At 63.1% G+C, this 21938-nt stretch overlaps 1 protein-coding gene across 1 annotated transcript in view; it reads left to right on the top strand.

Moving 5' to 3' along the window:
- Positions 1–6186: 6186 nt before the first annotated feature.
- Positions 6187–21938, top strand: part of LMNA (lamin A/C) — a 17450-nt gene continuing 1698 nt past the window's right edge. The window contains exons 1-10 of the mRNA XM_047839615.1: positions 6187–6765; positions 16749–16905; positions 18196–18321; positions 18586–18756; positions 18845–18970; positions 19674–19894; positions 20004–20226; positions 20623–20730; positions 20838–20957; positions 21387–21476. Coding sequence (XP_047695571.1) covers positions 6410–6765; positions 16749–16905; positions 18196–18321; positions 18586–18756; positions 18845–18970; positions 19674–19894; positions 20004–20226; positions 20623–20730; positions 20838–20957; positions 21387–21476 — 1698 coding nt within the window. The 5' untranslated portion in view covers positions 6187–6409. The remainder of the gene's footprint in view (positions 6766–16748; positions 16906–18195; positions 18322–18585; positions 18757–18844; positions 18971–19673; positions 19895–20003; positions 20227–20622; positions 20731–20837; positions 20958–21386; positions 21477–21938) is intronic.

Below are 21938 nucleotides of genomic sequence, written 5' to 3'. Positions count from 1 at the left end.
TGGCCTGGGTGATGCCCTAAGACTCCTCCCAGCTCTGAAGTTCTGGCTTCTAGGCCATGAGTGGGGGAGCACGGGCCCAAGACAGTCCATTCCCAATCCCTAGGGGCCTCCCTCCTGGAGCTCCTGGTCCCCGCCCGGTTCACCTGCCCCACCTGCAGCCCCACCACTTCTGCAGCGAGTGCCCCTTGCTCTGTCCCACCCATAAGGAAATCTGCACTTTAACCAACATCCTCCCTGCCACAGTTCACTTGACCAGTAGACCCCCCCCCACCCCTCCCCCGCTTAAAGGGCCCTGGGGAGCCTTCGGAAGGGACCCGGAGGGGCTTGGGGGCTGGGACTGGCAGGAAGGTGGAGCTTCCAAGACGCTTGGAGGGGCCTGCCCAGGTGGTCACATAGTCGCGGACAATTTGTAAAAGGTATTTTCACACTTTTCAAAATAGGGCCTCCCCGCAACAACAAGAGGAGCATGTAGGGAGACCGACTGCCCGGTCGGCCTGGTGCTAGCACCGAAAGCCCCCCGCCCCAGTCACTGCTGCCGGCTGCTGACCCCCCAGTTTCGGGCCCCAGCAGCGATTGGCCGGCTGCGGGGCGAGGGGCGGGTGAGAGGGAATCCTCTTCTGCCTCACTTCCCGGAAGCGTGTAGCGGTGCGGGGCCTGGGGACCCTGTGCTCCGGCCCCGGCCCCGGGCTTGTGGCGCTTGTTTGTTTCCTTGGCAACAGGGAGAGGAAACCCCCGCTCGCGAGCCCGGGGAGGCCCCGGCAACCGCGCCCACAGACGCACACAACCTCACGCGCAGCCGCCCACGCGCAGGCCCTGCGTCAGCACGGCCCGCCGGCCGCGCCTCGGGGCTGGGGGCGGGGCCGGGCGCGGCCGGGGGGCGGGGCCGGAGGCGCCCGGGCCAATTGCAGCCCCAACCCCGTCCCGGGGCCCCGCCCCTCTCCGCCCCCCCCACCTCCCCCACCTCCAGCAGGGGCGGGGCCCGGGGCCGGGGGCTGTGTGGGGAGGGGGGAGGGAGAGGGCGGTGTGGGATTTTTGTTGGACTGGCTCTGGTCTGGTGTGCGTGTGGCTGTAAGGTGCACTGCCGCGTGTATTTTGACGGTTCCGGGAGCCTAAGACTCGAGGGTGGGACGACTACCTGGGCCCAGTTTGCTGGGGGTGGGTGGGGGGAAGGGAGTGGTTTGGAATGTTGGGAAGGAGCTCCGGGGCAGTTCCGGGATCTTGCTTTTGGATTGGTCTTCTTGGGGTCCAGTAGGATGTAGTTAACCTGGAGGCAGACACCTGGGGTTTGGGGCTGCCTCTGTCACCTTTCAGCTATGGAGCCTTGAACAAGTCAGTTAACCCAAACCTCAGTCTCCTCATCTGTATGGTGGGGATCATGGTGCTCGCTCTGTGCACCTCCAGGAGATGTGGAGGGTTACGATAGCCATCTTCGTTGTGAAAGGCTTGTCACCCCAGAGACATCGCTTGGGTGTGAGAGTGAGGGGTTGGCTCTCTACTCATTTACCCGCCACCCCCCTGGCCTGGCTGGAGCGGTGAGGGAGGATGGCTGAGCCCTGGCCCCACTCCTCCTAAAGCTGAGCTGAAGATTAAATGGGACCCCCTCCACACAGCCCCTAGTTCAGCGCCTGGAGTCCTTCCAGTCTCAAGGTTACATTGATCACCTGTGCACGATTGATTCAGCACTTCAACGGGGGTTGAGTACCAGCCCCTGTGAGCCAAGGTTGCAGGACCCCGGCCTTCCACGAAGAACTCACTAAAGGATTCCCAGACCATGGCCTTGAATCTCCAAATCATTCCCCCCACCCTTCGCCACTCCCTAGCTTTTCAGATTTTAACCTGTGTTAAAATTCCAGTTGTGCTACTAACCACATGACCTTAGACAAGTAGTTCTCAACTGGGGGAGATGTTGCCTCACGGGGAACATTTGGCAATGTCAAAGACATTTTTGCTTGTCACAGCTGGCAGTGGAGATGCCCCTGGCATTTAGTGGGTAGAGGCCAGACACCCCACAGGGCACAGAACCCCACCCAAGACAGAGAAATAACTGGCCCCAAGTGCCAACGGTGCCACGGTTCAGAGACCCTGCCTTAAGTGAATAAGTTTACCTTCCAGGGCCTCAGTTTCCTCATCTGTAAAATAGGCTAATGATAGCCCTTATACAGCTATTGTGGTGGTTCAACAAGGTAGCGCGGATGCTCAGTGCCTCATAATAGCAAGTACTCCATAAACATCCCCACCCCGCTCATTATTGGATACCTCCGGAATCCCTCCTGGCTTCATGCTTCTGAGCCCACTCCCTCTGGCTTACCTGGTGCCGAGGCCGGGGCCACCACCTCTTTCTTCCCTTGCCGGGCTCAGTGCCTCCCTGCTGTCCCTCTTGACCCCAGCCTTATTCCCACAGCAGGCCCCTGCCTCCGTGCCCCTCTTGGCCCACCCTTTCCCACTTTGCATCCGGTGGCCCTGCTCAGGCCAGCGGGCCAGGCTGCAACCCTCCTCTGCTCTTGCGTACTCCGGCACCTCTGCACACACTTCCTCTCGGGCACCAGGCCACGGCGTACCTCCCACGCGTCCCGTCAAGGCGGCATAAGAGAGTGAAGCGTGTCCTGGCTGCTTGGTCCAATCCTGAGCTCAGCCTATTACTATCTAGTTTGAGGGAAGCCAGTCTCACCTGTAAAACAGGGAAATAGTCTTCCAGCTGTGAGGTGGTTCTCTGGACCAAGCTGAGAAGGTGTGTGAAAACGCACAGCTATGAAATCGTGTGGAAACATAGAAGCGATTCACTGTGGAGCGTTGTCTCTCTTTATAACTTTATTTCCATAGCGCTTACCACCTTCTAACCAACCATAATTTTCTCTTTTGTTTATTAACTGTCTCCGTCCTCTAGAATGTCAGTGTCAGCTTCGTAAGGGCTGGGATTTTTCTCTGTTTTATTCACTGCTGTATCCCTAGTGTCTGCAGCAGTGCCTGGCCCATCGTAGTTGTCCACTAAATATTTATTGGGTGAGTGACTTCACTATTTATGTAGAGGGTATTTCTCTAAAGCTCCTAAATCTACCTCCTTCAAGAAGCCTCCCTTCAAATGCATAGATTTTTTTTTTTTTTAAGTTGGTTTATTTATGACAGAGAGTGCACGGGGCAGAAAGAAAAGAAAGAGAATCCCAGGCAGGCTCCACACTGTCAGCACAGAGCCTGACACAGGGCTCGATCTCACGAACTATGAGACCATGACCTGAGCCAGAAGCAAGAGTCGGACACTTAACCAACTGAGCCACCCAGGCGCCCCAGATTTTTTTTAAAGTAAGTCCTACGCCAACGTGGGGCTCAAACTCATGGCCCCGAGAGCAAGTCACATGCTCCGCCGACTGAGCCAGCCCAGTGCACCCACATGCATATTACTTAATCACCGCAGCACCCTTATTTTATAGCTAAGGAAACGGAGGCGCTTGCCCGGGGTCACTCACCTGAAAAGTGGCAGGGCCGGATGCATTTGTTAGGGACACAGATGACCGAGACCTGGTCCCTCCTGTCTCTCACAGCACTTTTGGGAGGAAGGGTCATGGAGGCAGGCCCAGGATGCTTTGCTCCCCCCTCTGGGGTCATTAGTCATCAAGGCAAGTGGCACTTCCACTGTCCAAACCAACCCTCGGACTGAACCCCTATATTCTGATATGACTCATTCATGCTCCAGCTCTCGGGCCTCTGGATTCCATCTGGAACTCATTTTCCAGTCCAGAGTCCTGTGCTGCTCTTCAGCCGCTGTGCTTGGCTTTGCCTCTCCCTCTGTGTCCCTACAGTGGGCAAGTCCCCTGTGGGCAGGCACGGTGGCTCAGTCCTGTGCCTCTTCTAGGCATTCTGCCCATGTTACAGATGAGGAATGGAGGCCCAGGGCCTTCAGGAGCAGGTCTGTCATCACACTGCAAGGGAGAGGCAGGACTGGAACCTGGTCACCAGCCAGCTACCTCCGGCCACAACCCCAGCAGGCTCCCTCCTCTGGACCTGGCTTCCTCTGCTTTCTCCAGCTTCTTCTGGGCCTGGGGATCTTATGCCCTGGCAGGGGAAGAGCAGACTGATGGCATTTGGAGTCCAGAGTGAGGATGGAATATTCAGGATACAGGCCCACTTTGAAGTTCAGATTTAGGATTGAGGCCTTTGAGGGTGGTGGTGCAGGTTGGGCGGGGGGGGGGGGGGGGAGGGCTTTGGAAAGAGCCTAGAGTGAAATTTGTGGTTAAGTTCCCCCCCCTTCTCCTGCCTCTTTTCTGCAGAGATGGGGAGGTCTGGGATAGGAAGGGTTAAGTGTGGTTTTGCTTCCCCAGCCAGGAAGGGAAGCCGGGGCCTGTCTGGGACCGGGTGGGGCAGTGCGGGGGGGGGGGGGGGGGGGGGGGGGGCTGAGGCAGTGGGAACAGCATGAGCCCTGTCCCTCACGTTTCAGGGTAACCCACCCCGCCTCCGCTCTAGTTTGGGAAGCAGAAGCAGAACAAGGCTTTTTGTTTTGTCTGAAAAGCGGAGAGTGGGCGCCACGCCCTGGGGGAGAGGGCTGCAGGGGGGGGGGGGCATACCATGGGTCCCTCACCTGGGTGCATGTGGATTCTCACCACAATGCCCAGCCACCCTCCTAGACCCAGGGCCCTGAGCATCCCCCCTCCACGGTTCCCCTCCGTAAACACTCAGAGTCCTTGTCTTAACCCCAGTCCAACCCCTGAGGACTCAGGCCTGGCACAGGACCTGTCCAGCCAGGCTTCCCTTTCGCATTACAGAAACCCCGATGTCCTGGGGCTGCGGGAGTTAGCAACGTAACTTAGTCTTCTGGATTCTCCACCAGAGACTCCACTGTGGGAGGCACAGGGGCAGGGCAGGGAGGCGCACGGGTTCTGGAGCCTCAGCACGGCCACCTAAGTCTTAGAGAGGATGAGGTGGCCGGTGGGGCCGGGGCCAGGATTAGGGGAGGGGAGCAGAAGACTGATCAGAGGGGTGGCTGGTGAGGCCTGGGGTGGGGGGCCTGGGTGGTCCTGCTTTCTGAGGGGGCCTGGCCCCTCCCTGAGCCCATGGGGGAGCAGACCTGGTCAGAGAGGGATGTAGCGGTAAGTGTGGTGCACCAGGCAGGTGGTGGGCTCTTTGCTGTCCTGCCCCCCATTACCCGCTTTCTGGCTCAAACCAGGATGGAGAGCCACCACTGTCCGTCCGGCTCCCTGCCCTGCTCCCCCTTTCAGGCCCCTCTGGGAACCACAAAAATCTGGGACCTGGTGTCCTGGCAACGTGATGAATGCACAGCTCTGGTATCTGTTTTAAATTATCCGTTAAAATAAGTACAGTCCTGGAAAAAAAAATAAGTACAGTCTTGGAGTTGGCGGGGTGGGATAGAAGGAGTAGAAAGGGACTGAAGTGGTGGGGGGGGGGGGGCGGGGCGCTAGGCAGTCTCTTTTTCCAATTTCCAATTGCTTGGGTCCGAAGGAAGGGGGCAGGGGATGGGGGTAGTGCCCGGGTCCTCCTCTGACTTTCTGAGGGGGCCTGTGGCTTGGTGCTTGGGTCTAAGACCCAATGCTTGATTTTGAAGGGAGAGGTTGGGGCACAAGATAGGAAAAGAGGGACCCCAAAGTTGAGAGTTAAAGGATCTCAGGATCCAGAACTTCCCTGCAGCCCAGCTCCCCGGGGAACCCAGGCATTCCTTCCCCACCCCACCCTGGCATACAGAAATGCAGCTTTGAATGGGCTGCCCACGTGTGGAGGGGGGGGGGTTGGGGTGACTCACTATTACTATGGGGAGGAGAGGGGGAGCCACTTGTGGAAGAAGAGTGAGTCACCCTGATGGGCACCAGCCTCAGCACCCCCCCCCCCCCCCCACTTTCCTGGATCTGCCTGCCTGGTTCCTTCCCCTGCTTTACACCCGCTTTCCCTCGCCCCCCCACTGCTCTTTGCCCACCCACTCTCACCCTTTGGCTCTGCCTCCTACCCACGAAGGCCCGAGACGGTGGGGTGGGGGCAAGCTTGAAGCCGAGAGCCCTGAGCAGGCAGAATCAAGACGGGAGGAGCCCCAGGCCCACCGGGTGCGCGGGACAGGGCGGAGCCCCGCTCGGCCACCGCCCGGCGGCCCTCGCCCCTCCGCGCCGCCCCCTCACCTCCCGCTGCGGGTGTGCGGCGGCCCCTTTAAGAGCGGCGGCCCCTCCTCCCACTCCCTAGACCTATTAGAGCCTCGGCCCGGCGTCGGTGACTCAGAGTGTCCGCGGGAGCGCCGCAGCCACAGCCGCGCACCCGAATTCCGAGGTCCGACAGCACCCGGCCCAGACCCCACGCCTGCCAGGAGCGAGCCAGCCGGCCGGCGCGCTCCGACCCCAGCAGTCTCTGCCCTTCGGCCCGAGCCCCGCGCCCTTCCCGGGACCTCTGCCCCGCGGGCAGCGTTGCCACCCTGCCGGCCATGGAGACCCCGTCCCAGCGGCGCGCCACCCGCAGCGGGGCGCAGGCCAGCTCCACCCCGCTGTCGCCTACGCGCATCACCCGGCTGCAGGAGAAGGAGGACCTGCAGGAGCTCAATGACCGCCTGGCGGTCTACATCGACCGTGTGCGCTCGCTGGAGACGGAGAACGCGGGGCTGCGCCTCCGCATCACCGAGTCCGAGGAGGTGGTCAGCCGCGAGGTGTCCGGCATCAAGGCCGCCTACGAGGCCGAGCTCGGGGATGCCCGCAAGACCCTCGACTCGGTGGCCAAGGAGCGCGCCCGCCTGCAGCTGGAGCTGAGCAAAGTGCGCGAGGAGTTCAAGGAGCTCAAAGCGCGGTGAGTGCGCCCAGGTGGCGGCGCGCGGGCGGGAGCCGAGGGGGCGGGCGGCTGGTAACTAGGCTGTACCGCCCCCTCCGTCCCCGGAACTGCCCCAGCGGTGACTGGCAGTGCCGAGGGAAACCGTCGGGACCGGACAGAGAAGGGAGGGGTCTCGGGGAGAGGGTGGCGTGTGTAGGGAATGGCGGGGGCGTCAGGGCCGAGGAAAGGCGGGCGGCCGGCCCACGTTCAGTCCGGTTGGGGGTTGCCGGCCGTTTGGAGCCAGGGGCCGGGGCTTGGGCAAAGGACAGCTGGCCCTGCTGGTCTAAGAAATCGGGCTCCTCAGGACACACTGGAGTGGGTGAAAGGGTCCTGTTAGAACTTTCTTGACGGGCTTGGCACCGTGCCAACTCTGCCCAGACCGGCTCTGGACACATGATGCCCACTAAGACCGAGCACCCGTGCTGGCAGATATCCAGTGGTGCTGGAGAGAGGTTACCAAGTCAGGGACACGGAGGTGACCCCCCCGGGCACAGCTCTTTGCGGCATTGTTTCTAAGAGTCGGGAAGCTCTCCCCTCGCCGCCCCACGTCTGGGACCTTCTCTAGGCCCTGACAGGCCCACGGAACAGCTCCAGGAGCTCAGCTCCCCCGCAGCTCCCACAGCCCTTGGCCTGCTTGGCCCAGGAATGCAAGAGAGGGAGGGAGACGGAGGACAGGGCCGCCCCCCCCCCCCCCGCGCGGGCTCAGGAGGTCGTGCTATGCCCAGGTCTGCCGCACCCGCCTCGGCCCTCTGCCTGGGGTCCCGGAGGTTCGGGGCTCTGCCCCTCCCTGCCTCCCTGCTTGGGGTGAGCCACTTTCATTTCCCGGCCAAGCCCAGTAGTCTTTGCTCTGGCCTATCCGCTGGGCCACTGACGTTTTCTTGATCTTTGCCTTATGAAACTGCTGGAGTACAGTGACATTTTTGAAATCCAGCCGTTGGAAGCTGCAGGCCACTCCTACCGCACCCATCACTGCCCCACCCTACCCCACCCTACTTGACTCCACCCTCCGGTCTAAAAAGGCCTTTGGAGCCTGGGAGTGTAGGCCCTCTTTCCCTAGCCCCTGAGAACTTGCTTTCCTCCGCTTTCCTCCCCTTTTCTCCGAGGACCCCGAGCCAAAGGGCCCTAAAGGTGCTGGAGGTCCCTGGGCCGGGGGCCGCCCTGGCTTGACTTCCTCTCTTTACCTCCCTTTTGATCCTATTCTCCGAACAACCGCTCTCTTCAGAGCCTCTCTGTATCCCGTGCTCGTTCTGTTATGCCCCGGTGACGGGTGGCTGGCAACTGCAGAGACAGGTTGACTTCTGGGGGAGACTGTTGACAGAGGTCATTCCTGGTGGTATGGCCGACTTAGCTAGCCGGACAGACAGGCAAGCTGGGGGGTGGCCAGAGAACGAAACTAGTCCACCCAGCAAAGCCCCCCTCGTGGATTCTTGTGCAGGGCGTTCTCAGCAGGCCTTTCTGTGGGGAGGACATTGATCGGGAATCAGGAGGAGCAGAGTGTGTGATCCCTTACTAACCCAGCCACGCCAGTCTGTCTCCTCTGCCTCCTGCTGCAGCTGTCCGGGCCTGGGACACCAGGCGGGTGTGCGCACACGTGGGGCAGGGGCGGGGGCGGGGGCGGTGTGTGTACTTGTTATATTTAGCCACCTGCCTCTCTTTCTCCCCCACTGATCCTGGCTGGGGAGGCTGGGCTTCCGGAAAAGGGGGGTGGGCTTGCACACCTGGATCTCAGGCTGATGGGAGGCAGGCTGGAGTCAGAGGGGGCTCAGGCTGGGCTGTCTGTCCCCTTCCGTGTCCCCAGCCGGAGGACCCAGGATTTGTGGCTTCTTTTTGTGTCTGCTGTGCTCAGGGTGAAGTGGAGGAGAGCAGAATGAGGAATCTGGGAGAGGAAGAAAGGCATTGTCCTAACTCCTCCCCACTAAAGCCGAGAGAGAAGGTGTTGTCTGGATTAATGTTTAATTAGAGCTCAGAGTTCAGGGCCAGGCTTCCGGTTGGGATGCAAAGCTGTCTGTAAGATCCTGTGGCAATCCCTGGCCCAGCCTGGTACCTTGACCACACCCAGGGGCTTGGGGTGCCCTCTCACTGGGCTGGGTTATAGGCTCCAAGCAAAAACACCACCCCCAAGTCCCCCCCCCCCCCCCCCCCACACACACACACTCTGTCTATTCTGGAGTCTGAAACATTTGGACACCTAAGTGTGGCAAGAATGAGGAGCTGAGCACCAGGCAGGGCCCCAGTGGGGTCCAGGCTTCGAGCTGGGCCCCATCCCAGGCATGACAGCTGGGTAGATGACTCAGATGCTGCCCCCTCCCTTCCACCCTGGTGGCTTTATGAGAGCCAGCAGGAGACAGGGTGGAGACGGCAGATGTCTTAAAGGGAGGGATGGGGGCCTGAATATCTACATCCTCTGTCCCTGCTTCCCAGTACATCCTGGGCGCCTTTCCCGCCTCCCTCCTTAGGACCTCTGGTGGTGGTCTGGAGCAGGGACCCGCGTGGCCAGTATGTGGCAGGTGGCTCTAGAGCAGAGTCCAGTTACGGGGCTGCAGCATAGGACCGAGGTCTGTGTCTTCCCATGTGGAACTGGTGGAGGAAGCCTGAGTCAGAAGTGGGGAGATCCTGGGCCCACAAAGCAGAAGCACTTCTTCCCCCCCGGACGAGGCTGGGTGCTTGACGACTTCCTGTATTGTCTGCCTTGTGCAGCCCCAGTGGGGAAGGACAGGGAAGTGCGGGCCCAGGCTTATTCCAGCTCTCACTGAGACAGGAACAGCAAAGGCCAGAGAGGTGCAAAGCCTTGTCCTGTGTCACACAGCAAGAGAGCGACAGGTCAGGACTTGAGCACGGGCCTTCTGACTTCCAGTTGTGTGCCTATATCATTAAGCCTTACTTCTTTAGCTTAGAGGACAGGTTGGAGGGTCCTGAGGGTAGCATGGGGTAGCCAAGGCTCCCGCAGCCTGAAGATTCTGGTCAGAGACCAGTGGGGCCAGTGATACCTGAACGGTCTGCTGTCCTGTTAATACCCATCCTTTGTTGTACCCTGTCCCTGGAAAGACCCAAGACCCTGCCAAGACAGGGATCGTGAGACACAGCTCTGGGAGGCTGGGGATTCCTGTCTTGAGACTGTCTTGGGACCTGTCGTGGGAAGTGTCTGCCTGGCTCCGACGAAGGCTGTGCCCATTGGCAGAGACCTAGGGATGACAGGGATGCAGCCTTTGAGGGTACCCGGGCTTGTGTCCTCACCTGAGGGAGCCCCTGGTGTTGTCTGTCCCTGCCACGGCCCCCCCAGCCCTGAAGTCTGCATTCTGATCCAAAGGGAAAGAGGGTGCAGCTAAACTCGGGGACTGAGCACCGCTTAGGGAGCCCAAGAGAAAACAGAAGAGACGGTAATTCCTACTCAGCCCCTGACAGCTTTCCTGTGATCGAGGCCCCTGGCTGGCACTTCCCCTGGCCTCCGTTCTGAGATTTTCTCTTGCACAGGATAGGCCCATGCCTCAGTCCTACCCCCCAGGGATTCAGTAGTTCAGTGTCAGGGCTGAAGCCAGGGACAGCTGGGGGAACAACTGGGAGGGGACGCCTTCACCCACCAGCTGTGCCTCCGCTCCCCTCCCCCAGCCTGCCTCCCCGCACCCCCCCACCAGGTCGGCTCAGAGGCCTGGCCCCAGCAACTTCACCCCATTCCCACCTCCTGGAGCCCCAGTGCCCCTGAAGGTGATGCAGGCCAACCTCTCACGTTCTTGGAAATGTCTGGAGAGAGGTCGCAGGTCTCCTGTCCCTTAACAAGACGTGAGGTGGTCCACTAGCCAAGCGACAGGTTGCATGAGGTAGTGGAAACAGCCCTGGCCCTCGGTGTCCTAGGCTGGGTCCTGCCACTAAGTGGCTGTGTGACCCTGAACAAGCCACGTCCCCTCTCTGGATTTCCCTAGCTATGAAATAAAGGGGTTAGAGCAGAAGGTCTGCAGAGAGCCCTCACGGAGTAGAACCGTGACCCACGGCGTGAGACGTCAGTCCTCCACAATACCCAGCTATAACGTGAGAAACAAATATACTTAATGTGAATACAATTAGCAGCCAGTGCTATGCTCAGTAGAAATGTCTGCCACAAGCCGTGGAGTCAAACGTGCGGACACGCTTCTCTCTTTCTCAAAGAAAGTTTGTTAGGAGCAGGTAATTATGACGATACGCTCTTGGCCTCTGCTGTTTTTATTGCTAGTAGGAAAGGACACTTTGTTGGGACGCCTCCCCTTTGAGGACAGTGGCGAGGGCTGTGTTGGGGAGAAGGCCTGTGCTGGGGGCGCGGGGAGGCCCTGGGAAAGGCCTCAGAGTTGGCCAAGGCCTGACACACGTGTTTGCAGCCGGAGGGAGGCGCACGCTGACCTTGGGTGGCCTACCCGTTTCCCTTCCCAACCTGGGTCCCAACCTGGGGCCGGGCTGTGAGGGGGTCTTGCAAGAGGACAGAGTTTGGGAAGGAGGAGCCGGGCGGGGAAGGGGTGCTCCCTGTCCCTTGGCGGGAGAGGAAGCCGGGATTAATTCTGGCTGGGATCCCAGGCCCGACAGAGGAGCTGAGTCACGGCAGAGGGCGGAGTGCAGAGTGGACGGGAGACCCTGAGCTGTTCCGTCAGACAAGAGATGGCTCCGGGTGGCCCCTGCATGGGGGACAAAGGGAGGGGACAGAGCACGTGTGTCCGTTTAGGGCTGGATCGGGGGAGCTAGAGACCCTCATATCAAGGAGCCCGGTTTCTGGGCAGCTGAGGGGAGACGGATCGCCAAGGCCCCCTGGTGCCGAGGCTCCTAAGGCTGCACCTTCCCAGGCTGGGGCTGGAATGCGGCGGGACTAGAACTCCTAGGCCCTCCCACTTCCTTTGCGGAGCTTGGGGTGCGGCTCCCACCCCCTCTTGCCATCATCAAGGTTGATAATCCAGATAGAGGGTTAATGCATCCCAAAGAAGGAACTCCTGAGTCAGCTTCTTGTGGGGATCCCCTAAATGTCCCTACTCTGGCCGGCGCCTCCCTCTCTCTCCCCTCAGGACAGTCTGCCTCTTCGCTAGGCTGTGAGCCAGGCCCCTCCTTCTTTTGGTCTGTCCCCAGGCCTCAGCGCTTCATTGTTGCACAGAAGTCAAGAGTGACTTCTTGAGAGTCAGGCCAAGAAGAAGGAAAGCGGAGTTGGCAGGGACCGCAAGAGAGCAGTTGGTCAGGAAGCCGGCTGCCTGTCGTCCAGGACCCGGGGCCCGGCTCCTAGCCGTAGGCTCCTCCTGCCTGCTAACAACGCCACGTTGATACACCCGGCAGCTGTGACTCAGGCCTGGCCCCCTGCCAGCTCCAGCGCCTCTGCCGGAGTTGAGTCTGAACATGTCCACAGGCCTCCCGTCCCCTTCTCGGCCCCGGCTCCTCTCCTCCAGCCCTCCCTCTGCCTACAGTTGCCACCTGGCTTTGTCTAGGGGGAGGACAGCTGGGGCCGAGCGCCCCTGGACCGGGATCTGAGGGCCCCGGACCCCAGGCACGTGCGGCAGGTGGAAGCAGGGCCAGGCCTGTGTGGGGAGGTCGGGGTGGGGTCCACCCCGAGGGGCCTACCTGCGCTTTCCAGCTGTAAGACCCTCAGAACGTCAGCGGGTGGGATTCGAAGAAAGCTGTCCCCCCTCAGTTCCTCTGTTGAAGGTCTCTTTTCCAGACGGGGCTGGTGCCTGGAGCGCCAGATGTCCCCGCCTTCCCACATCCTGCCCTTACCAGAAGGTGTTGGCAGACCCACAGACCAGCCAAGAGACCAAGCAGTGGTCCCCTTTCGGGGTGGGGGGTGTCCAACCCGCTTCACCCCCAGCTGTGGGAGTGTGTGCGTTTGGGCCGCATCACTCTTGGACTGGGAGCCGGAGGTCGAGGCCTCTCCCAGGCTGTCTTCCTGGGTGCCTGGGTGCCACCCTCCCCGCACCTCCCCTCCCCCCACCCTACCGTGCACCCTGCCATTCTCAGTGCTCTGTCCTGTCTGCTGTGAGTGTCCTCAGGTGACCCGGCGGGCGGGTTTTCAGTGCCTGAGCCTTTTCCTGTCTAGGCCTTGGTTTCCCCACCAGTAAAGGTGCAGAGGCTGGCCCGGGGGGAGGCCCCCTGGAAGCCAGGATTGTGTGGACTCCTAGCCCCCAGGCATTCCAGGCACAGACTGGAAAAGCCCCAGACATTAGTGGACAGATAATAAACTGGCAGATGAAAACAACAGCTGAGCACATGTCAGGGGTGGGGACAAGAGCTGCAGGGCTGAGGGCCCCGCGCGGCCCAGGGAGGTGGAGGCAGATAGATTGCAGGGGGAGGAGCTGCAGGAACAAAGGGAAGGGTGGCCAACAGGAGCCGCCCCTCACTGGCAGGAAGTAGGCTTGGGCCGAGTTCTGCCGTCCAGGGAAAAGAGGGGACAGTCCTGGCGCTGGTGCCTACCCGCCCGCCCATCCTGACACTGGGACGCCCCGCCCTGCACGGCCCTGTCCTGCCACAAGGGGCGCCTGCCCTGCACGGCCCTGTCCTGCCACAGGGGGCGCCCCGCCCAGCCACAGGGGGCGCCCTTCCCTGCGGGTCCTCGGAAACCTCGCTCTTCTGCCCCCCCGCTCCCCGCCCCCCCCCTCCGGTCCTGGGGTCTCGCCATGGGGAACTCTGTGTGCCGGTGAGGCTGAGGGGCTGAGGCTGGAGGGGACTGGGGCGGGAGCCCCTGCAGGGCTGGGCCAGCTCCTGGAAGCCCCGTGGCCATCTTCCCCTCCCCCTCGTATGTTCAGCCCCAGGTCTCGTCCCCGTATCTCTTCCTCAGCCTAGTGGGGGAGGAAACGAGGGCCTTGCAAGTTGTCCCCAGCAACGGGGCCCAAACAGGCCTGGGCGGCCTGGCTTCCATATCTGGCATCCGAGCAGGGCTGGGGGGGGGGGGGGGGGGGGTGTGACTCAGCCAGCGGGCCAGCTCCTGGCCCCGTGCCCAGCCGACCCCTTTGCTGCCCCCGAGGCCCGGCAGACCCCCCGGCCCCGCCCTGGGCCCGGGTTCTCCGCACCCTGCCCTCCCCCCTCCCGAGATGGGAGCTGCCTGCCGTGGGAAGAGGCAGAAACAGGATGCCCAGCCCTCCTCGCCCCACGAGGCCCCTGGGATGGAGGAGCCTGGACGTGAGGGCCGGGGCAGGACAGGGGCAGAGTCAGGGTCTCCCCTGTGAGCGCTAGAGGATTTCCTGACCCCGCCGGGGTATTTTCTGCCCCAGGATGAGTCACCTGCCGCCCAGCTCGGCGGCCCAACCCCACCCGCCGCCCCAGTGGCCCTGGCACCTGACGCGCTGACCGCCTGGCCGGGCTCTGCTTGTGGTCCCTGCTGGCGCAGGGAGGTGGGGGACGGGGGAGGCGCCGGGCCCTGCACCCTCTCTTGGGGTGTGCGTGTGGCTCCCCGGCCACAACTCCTGAGGGCTGAGTCATGAGCCTGTGGGTGATAGTGGCTTCTTCCCCACCGATGGGAGCTCCCCAGCCTGACTGAGAAAACCGCGGGGGCCCCCCCTCCCCTCCCCGGGTGCTGGCGGTTTCCCCCTGTGGGCAAAGCCAGTCCAGCCTCCGGGACGGATAGGCAGCTAGACCCCTTGCTGCTAGGGAGGCCGCCCTGGTGGCGGGGCCGAGGGCTCCGCAGACCCCCTGGCTGCTGGGCTCCCGACTTGCTGCGGGCCCCCGGACGTGCTCTGTGCCTCAGTGTCCCTGGTCACACGGTGATGGCCCGACTTGTAGGCAGCTGTGCAGACCGAGTGCTAACGTTGAGAGCGGTGCCTGCTCCGTGACCAGCCCCGCCGGGGCGTTTGCTGCCGTCGTGTTGTCAGGATTACTGCCGTTGTACCCCACGGCCCGAGGCTGAGGGTGGTTGGCCGACTGAGCCTGGCAGAGGGCTGGCACCCGCTCCTCTGTTCTCGAGGTCCGGGAAGTCGTGTCCCCAGAGATGCTGCCTGAAGCCTCGGGAGCCGGGGGCTCCTTCCCGCCTCCCCCGGCCCAGGCCACCCCTCTTCCTCCTGTGGCCAAGGAGGGCGGTGCGGCGGAGGGGAAGAGCCCCCAGCGGCAGCGTGGACTGTGACCCTGTCCCTGCTGCCACCATGTGCGGCACTGCACACGGGCCTCAGTTTCCTCATCTGTTTAAGGAGGGCTTGAGCTGGCCCCACCCTGAGCTCCCTGCAGCTCTCCCAGGTGCTGAGAGCCGGCCGTGGCGATGCCCGTGGCCATCAGCCTGCAGGCAGAGGAGGCCTCTGTGGGGCAGGCCCTGCACCTGGAACTGGCCCAAGGAGCGGGAGCCTGCGGCCGCCGCGGAGCTTCACTTTACCAGCGGTTTCTTCTTTTTCATCCCCCCCCCCCCCCCCCTGCAGCTGGCTCAGCTTCGGAAAAGTTCTGAAGTCATGGAAAGTTGGGGCTGTGCTCCCAGCCAGGGGCTGGGCCGGATGGCAGCCAAAACCTGAGCTGGGTTTTGACTTTATTTTTAGCTTTTCTGGCTGAGACGGAGGAGGGGAGACATCCTCCAGTTCTGGAAGGGCCTCTTTTCACGGGAGACAGACACTGTTGCTTGTTCCGAGGTGTGGCCAGAGGCCGGGAGCAGCAAGATTGTGGGGGAGGTCAGCGCCCCCTCCAGGTCTTCCCATCTTCCCCCCACCTCCGAGGGTGTCTCTGTGTCCCCCTCCTGGTGGAGCCTGTTTGAAAAGTCCTGAGCTGGTGGCAGGAGAGTGCTGCCTGTCCGGGCCCCTCCCTGCAGAGCCTCCTCAAGGCTGGCCTCTGCCACTGCACCTTGTCGCCATCACCCGTGTCACCGTCACCGCTGGGCCCCTTGGAGCTTAGGGCTTTTGCAGAGGCGAAAAATGCTGGCAGGGTCACTTTGCTTCTTCCCAGGACAGAAATGTCCCCTCGTGCCCACGTTTGCCTCCTTTTTTCCCTTCTGTCACGTGGCCCACGCTTACAACACAGGAGTTACGGATGGCAGCCGGGGCCAGGCCCCCTGGGTCTTTCCCTGAACTCCCTGGGTCTCCTGCTTTCTCCCACCAGATGCTGGTGAGGTGATAATAACATCTGGAAAGTTCTTGGGTTCCCCAGAAGTTTGGACCCCTCTCCTTCTCCAGTTCCGTATCTTTGGGGCCCAGAAAACGGAAGGAAATGGCAGAGGCATCCCCCGTTCATGTGTTTATTTGGCTAAAGCTTCACCCACTTTCAGGGCTGGAGCCCAGATGGGCCTGGAGGCTCCGGGGCCACATCTGGAGCCAGATGCTGAGGCTTGTGGCCGAAGGGTAGGGTTTAGTGTTCTCTCAAGCTCTGTAAGGCCTGGGGGGGGAAGGCAGCTGGACCCCCGTGCCTGGCTCCGGTCAGGGGACTCAGCCTGGGTCTGGAAAGGGAAGGGCCAGTACCGAGCCTAGTTGTCCTTATCCCTGACTTTTAACCGGACTTTCCCTCTGCACAGTCTCCGTGTGTAAAAGGGGCCGGGAGAGGTGACCAGTACCTTGGGGGCCCAAACTGAGAAGCTATAGGGATGCATGGACCCCAACACTGGGAGCCTGGTTGTCTGGGTCCCTGCAGGGAGGGAGGCCTGGCCCAATGGGAGGGAGGTGGAGTCAGGGAGGAGGAGGTTAAGGCCCTGTGTGGGAAGGGGCAGTTGACAAAGGTGGCCCTGTCTCTTTGGGAAGGAATGGGAGGAGAGGGAGGGAAAGCATCGATCTCACGGGATTGGATTGCGCTTTCCCCTTGGCCCCGGGCACGTTCCTGAGCACTGAGTCATGGGAAGGGTGGAGAAGCAGGAAGGGGGTTTTGGGGACCTTGGGGGAAGTGGGAGTCCAGTCCCAGAGGCGGGCAGATGCTCACAAACCACAAGCAAGGATGCCCTCTCCTGGCAGTTTGAGGGACAGCCAAGCCAGGCCCCGGCTGGGCTGGCCGCCTAGGAGGTGGCTTGTCTCTCCGTGGGGGACCTGGCTCTCTCTAGGGATTCTAAAGCTACTCTTCCTTTGCTTCTTTAGCAATACCAAGAAGGAGGGCGACTTGATGGCCGCGCAGGCCCGCCTCAAGGACCTGGAGGCCCTGCTCAACTCCAAGGAGGCCGCCCTGAGCACCGCGCTCAGTGAGAAGCGCACCCTGGAGGGCGAGCTCCATGACCTGCGGGGCCAGGTGGCCAAGGTGAGGCCGCCCGCCAGGGCCCGCCATGACCCCTCCTCCCCCCAGAGAAGTGCAGGCTCGCCCTACCCACCCTTTCACCCCCGTTGCTCTCCGAGGCACCTGTCTGTCCCGTTACGCGGACAGGGCATCACAGCCATCTGCCCGCCCTGGTGCCGTTTCACCCGCCGCCACCTCGCTGCGTCCTGCCCGTGCATCTGGCACAGCGGGTTTACGGTCGTCCACAGCTGGGGCGCCTGGCTGGGAGAACGTGCGGCTCTTGATCTCGGAGTCACGAGTCAGAGCCTCATGTTGGGCATCTAGCTCATGTTAATAAATAAAGTAGTATGCAGACGTTTGCACGTAAGTCTGCAACAAACCGTGCCTGGCCCTGGATCCCTCCTGGTGGTGGCTGTCCTGTAAGAGAGCGGAGGTCTCTGGAAGACCGAGCCAGCCTGAAGTTGGCAGTGGCTGGTCTATCACAGACGGGAACGGGTGTCCTTGATGCTCGGCGTGTATATGGCTGTCTTTCCTTCCAAGGCACGTTGCTGTCTGTCCTGGGCTCTCGTCTCTCACATCGCAAGCTCAGAACAGAATCAAAGAAGCCGACTGGCTCCCGGTTCTGCCACCTCACTGCTCAGAGCAGGGCCAGGACCAGGGTCAGGGGCCAGGCTCTCTGGGCTCGGCCCTCTCCCAGGCCCCGCCACCAGAGTGCGCCCGGCACACGGGAGACGCCAGCGGGTTGAGCACTAAGGCTGGGCTGGAGCCTCCTCCTCCAGGCCTCCTGCCGGCCCCTGCGCTGGCCAGTGGGCCTCTCGGAGACCAGAATCTGGGAGGGGTTCTCTGCCATTCAAACTTCAGAGATCTTTCTGTGGCAGAGAAGGGGGCATCTCTTCACGGTCCAGCCCCTGCCTTCCCGCGCAGCCGCTGTCCGTGTCGCCACCCCTGAGCCCTGCCGGCTCTGGCAGAACCGAGGACCCTGAAGCTCGCTGTGCCTCTGCGCCTCCAGGCCTTTACACGGGCCTTTGCTCCTGTGCTCAGGCAGTGTCCCCCGCTGCCCTGGGCACGTCCCAAGAGCCTGTCCCGCAGGCCTCAGCCCCCCGGAGGCCTTCCCAGACCCCCTCTTCCACCCCGGGCGCACTGTGGTTCCAGCGTACTCTGGACGTGCGTCCTGTGGGGCACTTGCTGTGTGTGGTGCCTCCTCTCGTTTCTTAGCGGGCCGTTCCGGCGGGTAAGGGGACCCCGTTCTGTCCGTGACAGCGGAGGCTGTCCGTCCCCCGGGCCTGTCCCTCACCTCTGCCTCCCCGCTCCCAGCTCGAGGCCGCCCTGGGTGAGGCCAAGAAACAGCTCCAGGACGAGATGCTGCGGCGGGTGGACGCGGAGAACAGGCTGCAGACCCTGAAGGAGGAGCTGGACTTCCAGAAGAACATCTACAGCGAGGTGGGGACTGTGCCCCGCCCGCTGGAGGGGCAGGGGGGCAGGGCTGGGGGCAGCTGTGGGCGGAGCTCGCCCGCCGGCCTCGTGCTGCCGGACGGGGAGTGCGGGGTGTCTGGCGCCCGGCCCCCAGGTTACGGCGGGGTGACGGTGGCCCCATCGGGGGTAGGATGGGACGGGGGACGGGGTGGGGAGGGGGGCCGGCCATCCGGGCCGCCTCATCCTCCGAGGACGAGCTCTGATCTCGGTTCCTTGTCCCCCCGCTCCCAGGAGCTGCGGGAGACCAAGCGCCGCCACGAGACCCGGCTGGTGGAGATCGACAACGGCAAGCAGCGCGAGTTCGAGAGCCGGCTGGCGGACGCCCTGCAGGAGCTGCGGGCCCAGCACGAGGACCAGGTGGAGCAGTACAAGAAGGAGCTGGAGAAGACCTATTCTGCCAAGGTGCCTGCCCGCCCCCCGGGCCCCCGCCCTGCGCCCCCTGGGTCCCCCTCGGGTCCCCGCGGCCCTAACCCCGCGTCCTCCCCCGAAGCTGGATAACGCCAGGCAGTCGGCCGAGAGGAACAGCAACCTGGTGGGGGCCGCGCACGAGGAGCTGCAGCAGTCTCGTATCCGCATCGACAGCCTGTCGGCCCAGCTCAGCCAGCTGCAGAAGCAGGTGCCGCCCGCCTCGCCTCTCCACCCCCTCACCTCTACCCGCCTCACTTCTGTGCCGCCTCGCCTCTATCCTGCCTCTACCCCGCCTCACCTCTATCCCTCCTTGCCTCTACCTCACCTCTATACCACCTCGCCTCTCTCCTTGCCTCGCCTCTCTCCTGCCTCTACCCCACCTTGCCTCTACCCCGCCTCGCCTCTACCCCACTTCGCCTCTCTCCTGCCTCGCCTCTACCCCGCTCCGCCTCACCTCTGTCCCATCTCACCTCTATCCTGCCGCCGGGAGCCAGTGGCAGTGGTCGGGTGGGATGTAGGGCCCGGAGGAGGGGAGGGGAGAGGCGAGGGACAGAATGTGCCCCCAGGACCACGGACTGAGATGACCTGGCTGCTCCTCCAGGCCTCTTACGTCCCCGTGTGACCCTCACTCCCGAGAGCCTTGGTTTTCCGTTTGAAAACGGGGGCTGTATTTGCCCTGCACGAGGCTCAGTGTGCGGTCAAGCATCCGCCACCTCCCGGCTGGCCGTGCGTGTGGCCACGGGAGACAGGTTCCGGGCTCGGCACAGGGGTTTCACTTAGATGCGGGGAAGGGCTTCCCGGCCACCAGCCGCGCCACGTGACAGCCCCCTGCGGGCTCCGGCGCCTCGAGAACCTGGGGAGGGGGGCCCGGGGGCCGTGGGCGCTCACCAGACCCCGGCTCCCTCACCCAGCTGGCCGCCAAGGAGGCGAAGCTGCGGGACCTGGAAGACTCGCTGGCCCGGGAGCGCGACACCAGCCGGCGGCTGCTGGCGGAGAAGGAGCGGGAGATGGCGGAGATGCGGGCGAGGATGCAGCAGCAGCTGGACGAGTACCAGGAGCTGCTGGACATCAAGCTGGCCCTGGACATGGAGATCCACGCCTACCGCAAGCTCCTGGAGGGCGAGGAGGAGAGGTGGGGCCGGGAGGGCCCGGGGCGGGGGGCGGGGGGTGGGGGTGGCGGAGGAGCGCCCCGCCCCCACCGGCCGCCCACCTTGACGGGGCCCCTCTGTCCCCCTCGCCAGGCTGCGCCTGTCCCCCAGCCCCACCTCGCAGCGCAGCCGCGGCCGCGCCTCCTCGCACTCCTCCCAGACGCAGGGCTCGGGCAGCGTCACCAAGAAGCGCAAGCTGGAGGCCGCAGAGAGCAGGAGCAGCTTCTCACAGCACGCTCGCACCAGCGGGCGCGTGGCCGTGGAGGAGGTGGACGAGGAGGGCAAGTTCGTGCGGCTGCGCAACAAGTCCAGTGAGGTAGGTGCCCCCCACCCCGCCTCCCCGTCACCCCCCCAGCCCCAGGCCCAGGGGCTCCAGCTCGGGGAGGGAGCAGACCCCAAGAAAGAGAGTGGTGCTCCTCCCAGAGGCACTCGGGGGCGGGTGTGTCCCTCCACGGTGGGGAGCGGCTCCGAACTCGCCCCTGGCGGCCAGGCCCCCGTGAGCTATCTGACCCCTCTGAGCGCCCGAGATGAGTAACAGCCCCTCGGTCTTTGAGTTGCTGGAAGCCGAGTGTCCAGCGTGCACGGTCCCGCCTGGGCGTCCGCGGACCTCGGCTGTTTTCCGCGCCGGGGCCCTGCCTGGGCCCTTGAGCAAGACGGACCAGGAGTCTGAATGAGCCTCCCCCCGCCTCCCCCTTCCCTTCCTTCCTGGCAGGACCAATCCATGGGCAATTGGCAGATCAAGCGCCAGAATGGAGATGACCCCTTACTGACCTACCGCTTCCCACCAAAGTTCACGCTGAAGGCCGGGCAGGTGGTGACGGTGAGTGGCAGGCGTTTGGGACCCTGGGGCGGGTTGGGTGGGGGAGGGGTTGGCCTGAGGATGGGCACGCCGGACTGAGCACCTTCTCTAACCCTGCCCCCCTCCAGATCTGGGCTGCAGGAGCCGGGGCCACCCACAGCCCCCCTACCGACCTGGTGTGGAAGGCACAGAACACCTGGGGCTGCGGGAACAGCCTGCGCACGGCTCTCATCAACTCCACCGGCGAGGTGAGTGTGCCGCGGGCCGGCACAGGGCTGGACGGGGGCCCCCCCGTGGTGGGCAGTACTGGAGCCGGGGGCACCCAACCCCAGGGAGCCAGTTCAAGGCCACTTCGCCCTAAGTCTCCCTCCGCTGCAACCCCAGGCGCCAAACTCTCCACCCAGTACTCACACCCGAAGATGCCTCCCTCAGCAGCACGAGGGAAGGAAGGTGGGCAGCGAGGGCCATTACAGGCAGAAGCACACTCCTACCCAGAGAGCCTGGCAGTGCCCTCTGGGGGAGAATAGCTCCTTGGCTTGCACCCCACAGAGGTCGGCAGCAGGCCGGACAAAGGGCACGCTGTGGGAAAGGCTCTTTGGTGGCCACTGTGAGAGGATACACGACCCCGCTCCTGCCCCGACCCGCTGACCCTGGGGCCTGGCCCCGTGTCCCCGCAGGAGGTGGCCATGCGCAAGCTGGTGCGCTCAGTGACCGTGGTCGAGGACGACGAGGACGAGGACGGAGACGATCTGCTCCATCACCACCATGTGAGTGGCAGCCGCCGCTGAGGCCGAGCCCCCGCCGGGGCTCCCAGCCAGGCCTCCCCTTGCCAAAGATCTTTTCATTAAAGAACGTTCTGGAACTTCACGCGCTGCCCTGGCTTTTCTTCTCTCCTCCCTGTTCCTTGAGCAGGGAGCCCAGGTGTCTGGGAGGAGGGACTTCCTGACGCCACGGCGTCTTCCCACGGGAGCAGTGGACGGGGCTGTGGATTTGTCCCCCCGGGACGGGGATGGGAGGACAGAAGTGGGGCACCCAGCCTGCCTCTCTCCCCAGCCCCTGCTGCATGCACCTCCTCCCCCCACCCTCCCATCCCTGTCCCTCATACCATGGATTTTCCTGCAGGACCGTCCCCCCCCCCACCCCATTTATTTTGCATGCCTGCCACCCAACAAGCTTGCTCACTGGCCCTCCCCTGTAAGCCCAGAGAGGCCGGGGCGGAGCCCAGCCAG

This window comes from Prionailurus viverrinus, chromosome F1 (genome assembly GCF_022837055.1).
Source record: "Prionailurus viverrinus isolate Anna chromosome F1, UM_Priviv_1.0, whole genome shotgun sequence".
In the NCBI taxonomy this organism is placed as follows: Eukaryota; Metazoa; Chordata; class Mammalia; order Carnivora; family Felidae; genus Prionailurus; species Prionailurus viverrinus.
This window is presented reverse-complemented; position numbering and strand designations above follow the sequence as displayed.